Below are 13368 nucleotides of genomic sequence, written 5' to 3'. Positions count from 1 at the left end.
TTTGGTTCTGTTCTGTTTGGTTCGGTTCTGTTCGGTTCTGTTCGGTTCTGTTTGGTTCTGTTCTGTTCGGTTCTGTCCTGTTCTGTTCAGTTCTGTTTGGTTCAGTTCTGTTCGGTTCTGTTCGGGTCAATTCAGTTCAGTTCTGTTCAGTTCGGTTCTGTTCAGTTCTGTTCAGTTTGGTTCTGTTCTTTTCAGTTCTGTCCTGTTAGGTTCTGTTCAGTTCTGTTCTGTTAGGTTCGGTTCTGTTTGGTTCTGTTCAGTTCTGTTTGGTCCTGTTCTGTTCTGTTCTGTTCGGTTCGGTTCTGGTAAGTTCAGGTCGGTTTAGTTTAGACCAGTTCTGTTCAGTTCTGTTCTGTTTGGTCCTGTTCATTCTGTTCTGTTCAGTTCTGTTCTGTTAGGTTCGGTTCTGTTTGGTTCTGTTCAGTTCTGTTTGGTCCTGTTCTGTTCAGTTGTGTTCGGTTCGGTTCTGGTAAGTTCAGGTCAGTTTAGTTTAGACCAGTTCTGTTCAGTTCTTTTCTGTTCTGTTCTGTTCAGGTCTGTTCTGTTCGGTTCTGTTCAGTTCTGTTCAGTTCTGTTTGGTCCTGTTCTGTTCGGTTCAGTTCTGTTCTGTTCTGGTAAGTTCAGGTCGGTTTAGTTTAGACCAGTTCTGTTCAGTTCTTTTCTGTTTTGTTCTGTTTGGTCCTGTTTGGTCCTGTTCTGTTCTGTTCGGTTCGGTTCAGTTCAGTTCAGTTCAGTTCTGTTCTGTTCTGTTCTGTTCGGTTCGGTTCAGTTCTGTTCTCTTCTGGTAAGTTCAGGTCGGTTTAGTTTAGACCAGTTCTGTTCAGTTGTATTTATTTCAGTTCACCTGTTGATCTCGAGGGTAACGTGGGGGCTTCAGTAACTGAAGAATAAGACACACACACACACACACACACACACACACACACACACACATACACACACACACACACACACACACACAGACATGAAGGAACACTGTAGTAAATGTGAGAAGGAGACTCTCATATGAACGCAGTCATTAACATGTGTGTGTGTGTGTGTGTGTGTGTGTGTGTGTGTGTGTGTGTGTGTGTGTGTGTGTGAATTATTAATTGTACTGTTACACTGTTGTTTATTCTGAGACGCTGACAGCCCTTTACTGGCAGAACACAAGAACACAATGACACCACCACATTACACAGGAAAGAGGAATATGTCCAAAAGTTTGTAGACACTGATTTCATCTTCTTTATCAGGCACCTCACGTTTATTCTTCACACCAGTTACTGGAACCGTGCGGCTAAGATTTGATTGTATCCAGCTGCAGAGGCTGTAGCCAAACGGCGAGTTGTAGATCATGAACACTTCTCCGAAGTCATCCCTGAGGGATCTGGAGACTCCGAGAGCTCAGAGAGCCCAATGCTGGTGAGGTTTACTTCCCTCTGACCGACACTCGGCCCCCGTCCTGTGTAAACGGTCTCATGTGCAGCTGCTCCAGTAATAACATGAGTGAATTTGCTCATTAGAACTTCTGTTTTCTTCGGGTTTGACTCTCTGTGGTCTCTGTTTTCCCTGCATCTCTCTCTCTCTCTCTCTCTCTCTCTCTCCCACACACACACACACACTATCCCCTCTCTCCCTTTGGTGGACGTCTTTCTGAAAGTGCCCTTCTGCTTGTCCTCCAGATGGATCCTGTCCAGAAAGCTGTAATCAACCACACATTTGGAGTCTCCATCCCACCTAAGAAAAAGCAAGTGATTTCCTGCAACATCTGCCAGCTCCGCTTTAACTCGGACGTAAGTAGAACCTGCCCTGCGTCCGGAGTGTTTGGCTCTGTGTGTGTGTGTGTGTGTGTGTGGAAAGTTCCCCCCCATGTGTTTTTGGTGCGTTGTTGTTTTAAAGCGCGTCTGTCTTCTCTTTGCCGTTTCCGTTCGGCGGAGCGTGAGAAGTGATCTCGGCTCGTGTTGCCGCAGGCTGGTGTTCCCCGGTCGTTTCTCTGGTCTCAGGCTCTAACCTCTCAGAGTTAAACATAGTGGAGGAGGGCATTTAATAATAATAATAATAATAATAAATGGAATTTTTAAAGCGCTTTTCAGTAACCCAAAGACGCCGTTACAATCAGATGAACACATAAAGACAATCACATCCATAACACTACATAACATACAATGATACAAAACAGGAACAAGGTTTAAAAAGATCAGATCAGGCTTTTTATAAAGAGCTTTACTGAGTGGAACTGTAATGAACTACTGCTGCCAAAGCAGTGAAAGGAAGGCTTGGTGTTAACAGCAGAGTAACAGCAGCACTCACACTGAAGACGTAAACCAAAAAAAAAAAAGAATGAATAATGTAGTAAAAGACAAGTAAAATTTGTATTTATTTCATATTTAGATTCATACAGATACACGTTTACACCATATTTTAGTGGTCATTTCTTTCTCTCTCTCTCTCTCTCTCTCTCTCGTTCTCTTTCTCTCTCTCTCTCTCTCCCTTTCTCTCTCTTTTTTTCTCTTTCTCTCTTTCTTTTTCTTGCTCTCTCTTTTATTTTTCTCTCTCTCTTTCTCTCTCTCTCTCTCTCTCTGTTTCTTTTTCTTGCTCTCTCTCTCTCTTTCTCTCTCTCTCTCTCTCTCTCTCTCTTTCTCTCTCTTTTTTCTCTTTCTTTTTCTTGCTCTCCCTCTTTCTCTCTCTCTCTCTCTCTCTCTATTTCTGTTTCTCTCTTTCTCTCTCTCTCTCTCTTTCTCTTTCTCTTGTTCTCTCTCTCTTTCTCTCTCTCTATTTCTCTTTCTCTGTCTCTTGCTCTCTTTCTCTCTTTTTTCTCTCTGTCTCTCTTTCTCTCTCTCTTTCTCTCTCTCGCTCTTTCTCTCTCTCTCTCTCTCTCTTTCTCTGTCTCTCTTTCTCTCTCTCTTTCTCTCTCTCGCTCTTTCTCTGTCTCTTGCTCTCTTTCTCTCTCTCTTTCTCTCTCTCGCTCTTTCTCTCTTTCTCTCTCTCTTTCTCTGTCTCTTGCTCTCTTTCTCTCTCTCTATCTCTCTTTCTCTGTCTCTTGCTCTCTTTCTCTCTCTCACTCTTTCTCTCTCTCTCTCTCTTTCTCTGTCTCTCTTTCTCTCTCTCTTTCTCTCTCTCGCTCTTTCTCTGTCTCTTGCTCTCTTTCTCTCTCTCTTTCTCTTTCTCTCTTTCTCTCTCTCTTTCTCTGTCTCTTGCTCTCTTTCTCTCTCTCTATCTCTCTTTCTCTGTCTCTTGCTCTCTTTCTCTCTCTCACTCTTTCTCTCTCTCTCTCTTGTTTGGTTCTTGTTTGTAACGTGTTTATTGTTGGTTTGTGTGTGTTTTGTTTTAAACTCTACCCACTCTATAAGGGATTTTTTCGTTGCCAATAGACTTCCTCTCCACTGTGATGCAGCTGACTGTCCGCACACTGGAGACCTTCTCATTGTAATAAAGCCATAAGCTAGGGGCCTTCTCACAGCTGTGGTAGAGTCTGTAGAGTCTGTCTCCAGACCAGGAGCTGAGACTAGAAGTGAAGCAGGGCCTTTCTCACCACCTTCACACCTCACACATTTCTCACATTAAGAGACCGACCTCTACAACGATAGGGAACTATCACACACTCTACAGAATGTCCGCATGTTTATTTGAAATAAGTAATAGCACTAATATTTATATTAAATTATACTGTCTCCCACACTTCCTGGAGTGTCCGTGTTATTAGATGCACTTTATTATTAGCCCCGTGCACAGCCGGAGCGCTGAGGCTGTGTTTGTTCAGCTGAGAAGACCTTGTTAACTGTGTGGAGAAGGTGGAGCGGTTCTGAAGTTGGATCTGAAGCCTGGCCAATGACCACTCAATGCCAAACTTACACTGTGTTTACACACTGCTGAGTAATCTCAGGCAATACGCCACTCTTAGACGTGTCTTCATTACGATTTTACAGCCTTCACTCACTGGGGAAGGCTATAAAATGCCATGGGGTTCCAATATGTGCGTGTTTTAATGACATTGTGGGGACCCGCTCACACAGTGTGTGTGTGTAACCGGTTTGGAACCAACAGGGAGGGAAATGTGGGGACATTTTAAGGTCAGGGTTAGGTTCCCGCTAGTAGCACTCGCTCCTGGTAAGTCCCCACAATTGAATGAATCTGTAGGTAATGTCCCCACAATTCACACATACAAGTTTCTCTGTGTGTGTCTGTGTGTGTTGCACTCTATCCACCCAAAACCCCACAAAGCTCATTCAGACATGGCTTCTGACTCAGTTTCAGCTTCACTACACCCAGCAGATGCAGCATTGTTTCACTTTCTCTGATTAAAGCAACACTAGGCAGTGTTTTTACATTGGAATTAAAGAGTCATTGTGATGCTCCACTGAGATGTAAAAGTGAGAGCAGAGCCTCTGTGGAAGCTGTTCCATACGTCCTGTGTACGTTTTAGAAGGCTTTCATTCCAGGACAGTGCTGTAAATGTGAATTACACTCTGCTACTGTAGGGGGAGCCCCGGAGCAAAACTACCAGCTCTTCCCTAGTGTTCCTTTAACTCAGGTTTTAATACACCCTCCTGAACAGGACGTTCAGAGTCTTATTTTCTATGTTTGAAGCCCAAAATTGATAACATTCACTCAAAACACCAGAAAACAAACCTCTTTTTATAACAGTGAGAATTTCCCATGTTGACACTGGGTCTAAACACAGAGCTGCTGTTTGTTGACCACGAGTTCTGGACTTGTTGCTGTCATTGTTGTGTGAAGCTCTCTATGGGAAAATGTGTAATTGCGTACTGTAGTGCGGTGACGCTGGGCCGGCTGCTGGCATTGATTAAGCCGTTTAATTGAAGCTGAATGGAGGGTGGCAGCGAGCCCGGCCTGGGGAGGACCCCGCTGAGAGTGGGAACGGAGAAAAGACTTCAATGCGCCGAGGAAACGTTTGTCTTCTGAAATCAAGGTTATTCATTGGTAGTTTGTTTTCTGTGATGCCTTCTGTTTGTGCTCATTCAGAGGTTACAGAACTTTTAAGGTGGAAGGGTGTGTTTGAGTAAGAAGTGACTGTATTTTGCTGGTGGCTGAAGTTGGCTGTAGCTTGTTGGTGCCCCGCCCCCTCGTCTGAGTCTGTCCAACCACAGCGCTGGATGTGTGTTCATGTGAGAGCGCACAGATGAGATTAAACACAGCAGAACGAAGAAGAAAGAGAACCGAGCTAAAACGGCTAAAAGCCAGAGCTCCTCGCTCTTCACTGCTGTGTGCTCGGGGTCGGGGTGAACAGCGAGCGGCTCGTTATTATTTAAAGGAACAGGCGCTGAAACTGGTCGCTCTGAACAGGGCTGTTTAGACAGGGGGAGAACGCTGCTGTGGGGTTTGATCCTTGTGGTGTTTTGACAAAAAACTGTGTTTTCACTTGTGGAAAAGGAGAGTGTGCCCTTTTCAACAGCCTCTTCTCTTTTGAGAAGGCTTTGCTCTGGATGCTGGAACATTGCCGTGAGCCCCAGGAGCATTAGTGAGTTAAAGAGAAGATGCCCAAGGCTTGGCCTTGGGAACGATGACCTTAAACGTCCCAGTTCACCAGGTGATGTGGTGAAGTGAGAGGGAGTGAGGCGCTGTTTAACAGAATTAACTGGACAATAGTCAAGAGGTCGATGTGTAATAAACGTAATTGAAGCCGTGCTCTTGTGCCACAGTTTTATTCGTCCCTGTGGAGTATTTTTCAGCTGCAGCGTGGTCTAGTGAGTGTCAGCACACCTCTGGAAGTGCAAGGGGCCACTGGATACCCTGGGGGTCCACATCTGAGCACTCACTCTCTCCCTCCCGCTGAGTGTGATTAGCTGATTGTTATCGACTTTAAAACCGGCCTTTTCTCAACTCGGTGAAAATAGCTCTGAATTACAGCAACTGGGAGATATTAACTGCTCTCTCCCTCTCTCTCTCTCTCCCTCTCTCACACACACACACACACACTTACACACTTTTACATGTTCTCTTTCACTTGCAATGGCTAAATTGCTCCCTATTGAAAAATAGAGTGCATTATTTAAAAATATAAGCCATCATTACATCACCTGTAGACTGCACTACGTAGAGAACAGGGAGTCATTTGAGGCTCAGATCATCTCTCTCTCTTTCTCTCTCTCTCTCTCTCTCTCTCTCTCTCTCTCTCTCTCTCTCTCTCTCTCTGTCATTCTCACTCTCTGTCCCTCTCTAAGTCTGTAATTCTCTGTCCCTCTCTCTGTTCAGTGCTAATCTGAAGCGGTTAGCTCTGTCGTTTTGTTTGATCTGCTCGTTCAGGATGATTCTCAGTGGAGTGTGTGTGTGTGTGTGTGTGTGTGTAGGCGTGTGGCAGCCCTCGGGGGTCTTTGATGCTAATTGTGTGTGTGTGTGTGTGTGTGTGTGTGTGTGTGGCGTTAGCCGCTGTGTCTTATACAGGAAGCCCTGCTCTTGCTACTGTGTCAGAACACATCACTCTCACTCACTCACACACACACACACACACACACACACATAGAGAGAGAGAGAGAGAGCCTGCTCGTCTAGACATCATGGAAATGGACAAAGGGAGAGGCGTCCCTCTGCTGTGGTGACGTTGATGTTGATGTGAAGAGTTCCATCGTTCCACTGTTCCATCTTCGCTGTCTGTGCCGTGTTTGGTGTCTGACGTACAGCTTTAGTCTGAACCCGACCTACACCCAACAGAACTTCACAGGAACCCGACCCGCCCACATCAATAGGTACGGACCCGTCCTGAGCCCGAGAGAAAACTCTTTCTGAACCAAACCCAACCTCAGCCCACGTTCGGGTCCATGTCCAAGTCCATGTTCATGTTCATGTATTTGAGGGAGTATGTATGTGAGAATATAAATGAATAAGTGAATATCTATGTGAGTGACTGAGTGAATGAGTTTAGATATGTGAGCATGAATGTGAGTATAGATGTGAATGTATGTGAATGACAGAATGAACGAGTTTGTGTGTGAGTATATATATATATGTGTGTGTATAATTGAATGTATTAAAATCTAAGTGACAGAGTGAATGCATTTGTGAGTTAGTGAGTATATATGAGAGAGTGAGTTTATATATTAGTGAGAGTGACTGAATGAATACGTTTGTTTGTATGTATTTGAGTGAGTGTATATATGTGTGTGTGTGTATAAATGAATGAATTAATGATTATCTGAGTGACTGAGTGAATATATTTATGAGTGAGCGAGTGAGTATTGATGTGTGAATGTTTGTGATTATGTGAGTAAAGGAGTTTATGTATTAGCCTGAGTGAGTGAATATGTATGAGAGTGACTGAGTGAATGGGTTTGTTTGTGAGTGAATATATATGAGAATGATATGTGAATGAGTGAGTTTAGATGTGGATGTGAGTTTCTGAGTGATTACGTTAATATATGAGTGAGTGAGTGAGTGAGTGAGTGTATACATGAGTGAATGTGTTCATATATTAGTGGGTGAGTATGTTTGAGAGTGACTGAGTGAATATATATGAGAACGATATGTGAATGAGTGAGTTTAGATGTGGATGTGAGTGTCTGAGTGATTACGTTTGTATGTGAGTGAGTGAGTGAGTGAGTGAGTGAGTGTATACATGAGTGAATGTGTTCATATATTAGTGGGTGAGTATGTTTGAGAGTGACTGAGTGAATATATATGAGAACGATATGTGAACGAGTGAGTTTTGATGTGGATGTGAGTGTCTGAGTGATTACGTTTGTATGTGAGTGAGTGAGTGTATACATGAGTGAATGTGTTCATATATTAGTGGGTGAGTATGTCTGAGAGTGACTGAGTGAATGAGTTTATATGTGAGTGAATATATATGAGAACGATATGTGAACGAGTGAGTTTTGATGTGGATGTGAGTGTCTGAGTGATTACGTTTGTATGTGAGTGAGTGAGTGAGTGTATACATGAGTGAATGTGTTCATATATTAGTGGGTGAGTATGTCTAAGAGTGACTGAGTGAATGAGTTTATATGTGAGTGAATATATATGAGAACGATATGTGAACGAGTGAGTTTAGTTGTGTATTTGAGTGTCTGAGTGATTACGTTTGTATGAGTGAGTGAGTGAGTGTATACATGAGTGAATGTGTTCATATATCAGTGGGTGAGTATGTTTGAGAGTGACTGAGTGAATAGGTTAATATGTAAGAGTGACTGAGTGAATGGGTTAATATGTAAGAGTGACTGAGTGAATGGGTTTATATGTGAGTGAATATATATGAGAACGATATGTGAATGAGTGAGTTTAGATGTGGATGTGAGTGTCTGAGTGATTACGTTTGTATATGAGTGAGTGAGTGAGTGAGTGAGTGAGTGAGTGTATACATGAGTGAATGTGTTCATATATTAGTGGGTGAGTATGTTTGAGAGTGACTGAGTGAATGGGTTTATATGTAAGAGTGACTGAGTATATATGTGAATGTGTAATGGCCGCTGTGAGCTCTGACGGCCGTCTGCGTGAACCTGCGGTCACGTCTCTGTGTCGGTTCCTTGTGAGCACGTGGCGCTCGGCCGAGAGGCGGCAGAAAAGCGAGGGCTACGGCTTTTTAAGCGGATTTGGAGGGAGCATCAAGCGCTCGGCCGCTCTTTCTTCCTCGTCTGGGTGGTTTTGGCCGAGCTCGGCCGCGTAGATTAGCTCGGGAGCAGAAAACCTCCGTCTACGGCTTCATTACAGCCTCGACATTTCTCCGCTGGGCTGCTGTGAGAGGGGGATGAAAAGGAGAGCCGTGATGTAATTTAATCCCATTCTTTAGAGCGTGCTGAGCCTAGGCTGTGTCATCCTATCCCCAGCCCGAGGCGAGAAGCGAAAAAAGGCAACAGCGTAAAAAACAGGAGGCAGCCGGAGGCCTTTGCTAACGCTGTCCTCAAACAGAGCCGTAATGAAGTTTGGAGGGAGACGCGCTTTCCCTCGCAGCCTTTCATCCCCGCAGTTAAAGCCCCGGCAGCTGCAAGGTGTAGACTTTAGAGACTTCTGCTGAAACTGCATCGCGTACAGAACGAAGAGAGGAAGCGTCTGACGCTGCGAAGCTTCAAATTAGCCTCAGAAGGTCGGAGCAGAGCTGGCAGGGCTCCTCTGCTCCTGCGCCCTCTGTGAGCTGATCGATGTGAACCCTGAGCCTCGGAGAGCAGTAGTCGAGCGGCGCAGTTTCCCTCACACAGATCAGCTCTGACGCTCTCTGAAGTTTTCTAGCTGCAAAACCAATGTCGCTAACGAGTAATGAAACCTTACACGACCCAAACTCGGGCAGAATCTCTTCTACATAGTGCTCCACTCCTCTCTTCTCTCCTCTTTCCTTCTCTTATCTTCCCTTCTACACTCTTCTCTTCTTCTCTTTTACACTCTTCTCTTTTCACCTTTTCTCTTCAACACTCTTCTATTTTCACATTTTCTCTTCTCTGCTCTTCTTCTCTTCTACACTCTTCTCTTTTCTTTTTCTCTTCTCCACTCTTCTCTTCTCTCCACTTCTTTACCCCACTCTTTTCTTTTTTCCCTTCTCTCCTCTTCTTTTCTTCACTCTCCTCTTGACTTCTTATCTCCACTCTTCTCTTTTCTTCTCTTCTCTTCTGTTCTTATATCCATTCTTCTCTTTTCACCTTTTCTCTTCTCTGCTCTTCTTCTCTTCTACACTCTTCTCTTTTCTTCTCCTCTCCTCTTTTTCTCTTCTCCACTCTTCTCTTCTCTTCTTTACTCCACTCTTTTCTTTTTTCTCTTCCCTCATCTTCTTTTCTTCACTCTCCTCTTGACTTCTTATCTCTTCTCTTCTCTTTTCTTCTTATCTCCACTCTTCTCTTTTCTTCTCTTCTCTTCTCTTTTCTTCTTATCTCCACTCTTCTCTTTTCTTCTCTTCTCTTCTCTTCTTATCTCCATTCTTCTCTTTTCACCTTTTCTCTTCTCTGCTCTTCTTCTCTTCTACACTCTTCTCTTTTCTTCTCCTCTCCTCTTTTTCTCTTCTCCACTCTCTTCTTTACTCCACTCTTTTCTTTTTTCTCTTCCCTCCTCTTCTTTTCTTCACTCTCCTCTTGACTTCTTATCTCCACTCTTCTCTTCTTATCTCAAATCTTCTCTTTTCGTCTCTTCTCTTCTCTTTTCTTTTCTTCTTATCTCCACTCTTCTCTTTTCTTCTTTTATCTTTTCTTCTTATCTCCAGTCTTCTCTTCTCTTCTCTTCTCTTCTCTTCTCTTCTCTTCTCTTCTCTTCTCTTCTTATCTCCACTCTTCTCTTTTCACCTTTTCTCTTCTCTGCTCTTCTTCTCTTCTCCTCTCTTCTTTTTCTCTTTTCTCAACTTTTCTTCTCTTCTTTTCTCTTCTCCACTCTTCTCTTTTTTTCTCTTCTCTCTTCCTTTCTTCTTTTCTCCACTCTTCTCTTCTGGTCTCTTCTCTTTTCTTCTCTCCTCTCCTCTCCTCTCTGTTTTCCAAATCCAAGTGTTTTGGACGGTGAGGGTTTGTTAAAACCTTACAGTCGTTGGGGTCCATGTCACCCCCGTTTCAGCGAGCGCTGTTAGACGCATCGTTATAGATCTGTGCTAATTGATAGCTCTCAGTGCCCAGATCGATGCGTGTAAAAGCTCAGTTGTGGTTGGCATTAATGTCCATTAAGGTTCAGACTGAGCTTAGCCTTGTTTTCGGCGCTCGATACTGGGCCCGCTGTGGAGTAAGAGCTTCAACACTGTTTACGTACCCTCAGAACGCTTTTAACACCCGGGGCCCCAGAAATGACTCAGTGAGGATCAGCGCTTTACGATCTCCTAATAAAACCAGCTCGCTGCTCTTTCTCTCCTGCTCACGGCTTTCTCTCATTATGTAATTACTCTGCTGCACGAAGCCAAGCTGCAGCTCTGTTAACCGCTCACTTTCACTCCTCTCCTGCTCCGATACACATTTCATTTCATATTTTGCTCCGGCTGCTTCTGGACTTCTGGCCCGCGTCTGTGGGCCGGCTGTAAATCTTAAACTCTTTGCAGATGTGGCTCGGATGAGGTCATTCATTGTGAGAAATGTTTGTGCTTCAATGTAGTGTTTTCTGCTGTTTTCACTCCACATCTTTTACTCCATATCTACTGCAGCAGCTCCTTCTCTTCTCCTCTCCACTTTTCTCTTCTCGTCTCATCTCTTCTCAACTGTTCTTGTCTCTTCTTCTCTACTCTTCTCATCTCATCTTGTCCCTTTCCTTCTCTTCTCTTCTCCACTCTTCTCTTCTCGTCTCTTTTTCTTTTCTCTTTTCTACACTCTTCTTATTCTCTACCCTTCTCTACACTTCTCATCTCTTCTCAACACTTCTCTTCCCGTCTCTTCTCTACCTTCTTTGTTTCTGTTCTATATCTTCTCTTCCCTTCTCTACTCTACTGTACTCTTCTCTACACTTCTCTTTTCTACACTTCTCATCTCTTCTCTACACTTCTCCTCTCATGTTTTCTCTACACTTCTCTTCTCTTCTCTAGATTTTTTGTTTCTGTTCTATATCTTCTCTTCCCTTCTCTACTCTAATGTACTCTTCTCTACACTTCTCTTCTCGTCTCTTCTCTACACTTCTCTTCTCATCTCTTCTCTACATTCTTTGTTTCTGTTCTATATCTTCTCTTCTCTACTCTACTGTACTCTTCTCTACACTTCTCTTCTTGTCCTTTCTCTACACTTCTCTTCTCATGTCTTCTCTACATGTCTCTTCTCATCTCTTCTCTTCTCTATACTTCTTGTCTCTTCTATAAATTCTTTGTTTCTGTTTTATATCTTCTCTTTTCTACTGTACTCTTCTCTACACTTCTCGTCTCTTCTCTACACTTCGCTTCTCATGTCTTCTCTACACTTCTCATCTCTTCTCTACACTTCTCCTCTCCTCATCTTTTCTCTTCTCCACACTTCTCTTCTCATCTCTTTTCAACATTATTTATTTCTGTTCTATATCTTCTCTTCCCTTCTCTACTCTACTATACTCTACACTCTTCTCATGTCTTCTCTACATGTCTCTTCTCTTCTCTACACTTCTCATCTCTTCTCTACATTCTTTTCTATACATGTTTCTGTTCTATATCTTCTCTTCCCTTCTCTACTCTACTGTACTCTACTCTTCTCTACACTTCTCTTCTCATCTCTTCTCTACACTTCTCTTCTCTTCTAATGTTTAACTTCTCTACTATTTTTCCTCTTCTGCCATTGTCTTCTATTTTCTCTACTCTTCTGTTTATTTCTTATTTCCCATGTTTTTGACTCTTTTTTCCTCTTCTGTTCTATTCTTGTGTCTTATTGACCATTTTTTCTTTCATTGTTTCCTCCTCTCTGCTCTCTTCTCTCTTTTGCCTATTTCCCCTCTCCCTTCCTGTCTCTCTTTCTCTTTTTCTCTGTCTGTAAACACACCGGGGCACAGTTACTCTGTGTATTATTCAGGATCTGCCCTTTCTGATCTGTTACATCATATCAGCTTCAGTTTGTACATTCTAAGAACTACATCCTAGTGTGTGTGTGTTTGTGTTTGTGTTGTGTAACAAGTTTAACTGATGTTGTGGGGACCGAACTGTGCTCGGACTGGGGTCTTTGTGGAATTAAAGTAAAGTAAAGTAAAGTTAAGGTTAGGGTTTGGGTGAGGGTTGGGCACATCAGTTCAGGTTAAGGTTAGGCAAGTGAACAAACGTGTGTGTGTGTGTGTGTGTGGCAGAGAATAGACCAGGGAGGAGGATGCTGGAGGCACTCTCCACCAAACAACAGCATTCGTATATCATCAGCGTGGCTTTATAGTGCTGTAGTGAATTTACTTGTGAATTTATAGTGAATACATTGAACCCCTGTGTTTAGAGAACCTTCTTAAACAGAGTAAACGTAGAGAGGAACATTGAGTCTCCGAACCACAGACAGCTACAGGACCACAGCCCAGTGTTTCGACTGGTTGGTGTTTGCTGTCTTTTCTCAGTTGATTTCACCTGTGGACATTCCTCTGTTCAGCTGCCACTTCAGCTGCATGTGACTGACGCAGTCTCCAAACTGAGCATCATTTCAGCCTCCTGTTCATTCTCTCTCTCTCTCTCTCTCTTTCTCTCTCTTTCTCTCTCTCTCTCTCTCTCTCTCTCTCTCTCAACCAGCCATTAGCCAAATTGAAAGGTAACGAGATAAGAGGGGGTCGGGAAGTGGCGATGTTTCCCCGAGTTAAGCTTCCCAGCTCTTAATTAGTTATAATGAGCCTTGTTTCGTTTGGAGCAGGGCAGTTCTGCACAACGTTAAGAGCCCTAATCTCTTTCTGACTCTGGAGAACAGGAGAGAGAGAGAGAGAGAGAGAGAGAGAGAGAGAGAGAGAGAGAGAGAGAGAGAGAGAGAGAGTGGGACCCCTGTGGCACTTTGGACTAAATTGGCTTCAGCACAGTCCATGTGTTCAGAGGTAGCTGTGTTTGAGGAGCTGTGTTTGTAAAAGTGT

The 13368-nt window shown here is 43.6% G+C and overlaps 1 protein-coding gene across 1 annotated transcript in view; it reads left to right on the top strand.

Moving 5' to 3' along the window:
- Positions 1-13368, top strand: part of znf385b (zinc finger protein 385B) — a 47431-nt gene that overhangs the window by 3962 nt on the left and 30101 nt on the right. Inside the window, exon 2 of the mRNA XM_066640970.1 lies at positions 1665-1775. Coding sequence (XP_066497067.1) covers positions 1665-1775 — 111 coding nt within the window. The remainder of the gene's footprint in view (positions 1-1664; positions 1776-13368) is intronic.

The sequence above is a fragment of the Hoplias malabaricus genome, chromosome 12, assembly GCF_029633855.1.
Source record: "Hoplias malabaricus isolate fHopMal1 chromosome 12, fHopMal1.hap1, whole genome shotgun sequence".
NCBI classification, from domain to species: domain Eukaryota; kingdom Metazoa; phylum Chordata; class Actinopteri; order Characiformes; family Erythrinidae; genus Hoplias; species Hoplias malabaricus.
This window is presented reverse-complemented; position numbering and strand designations above follow the sequence as displayed.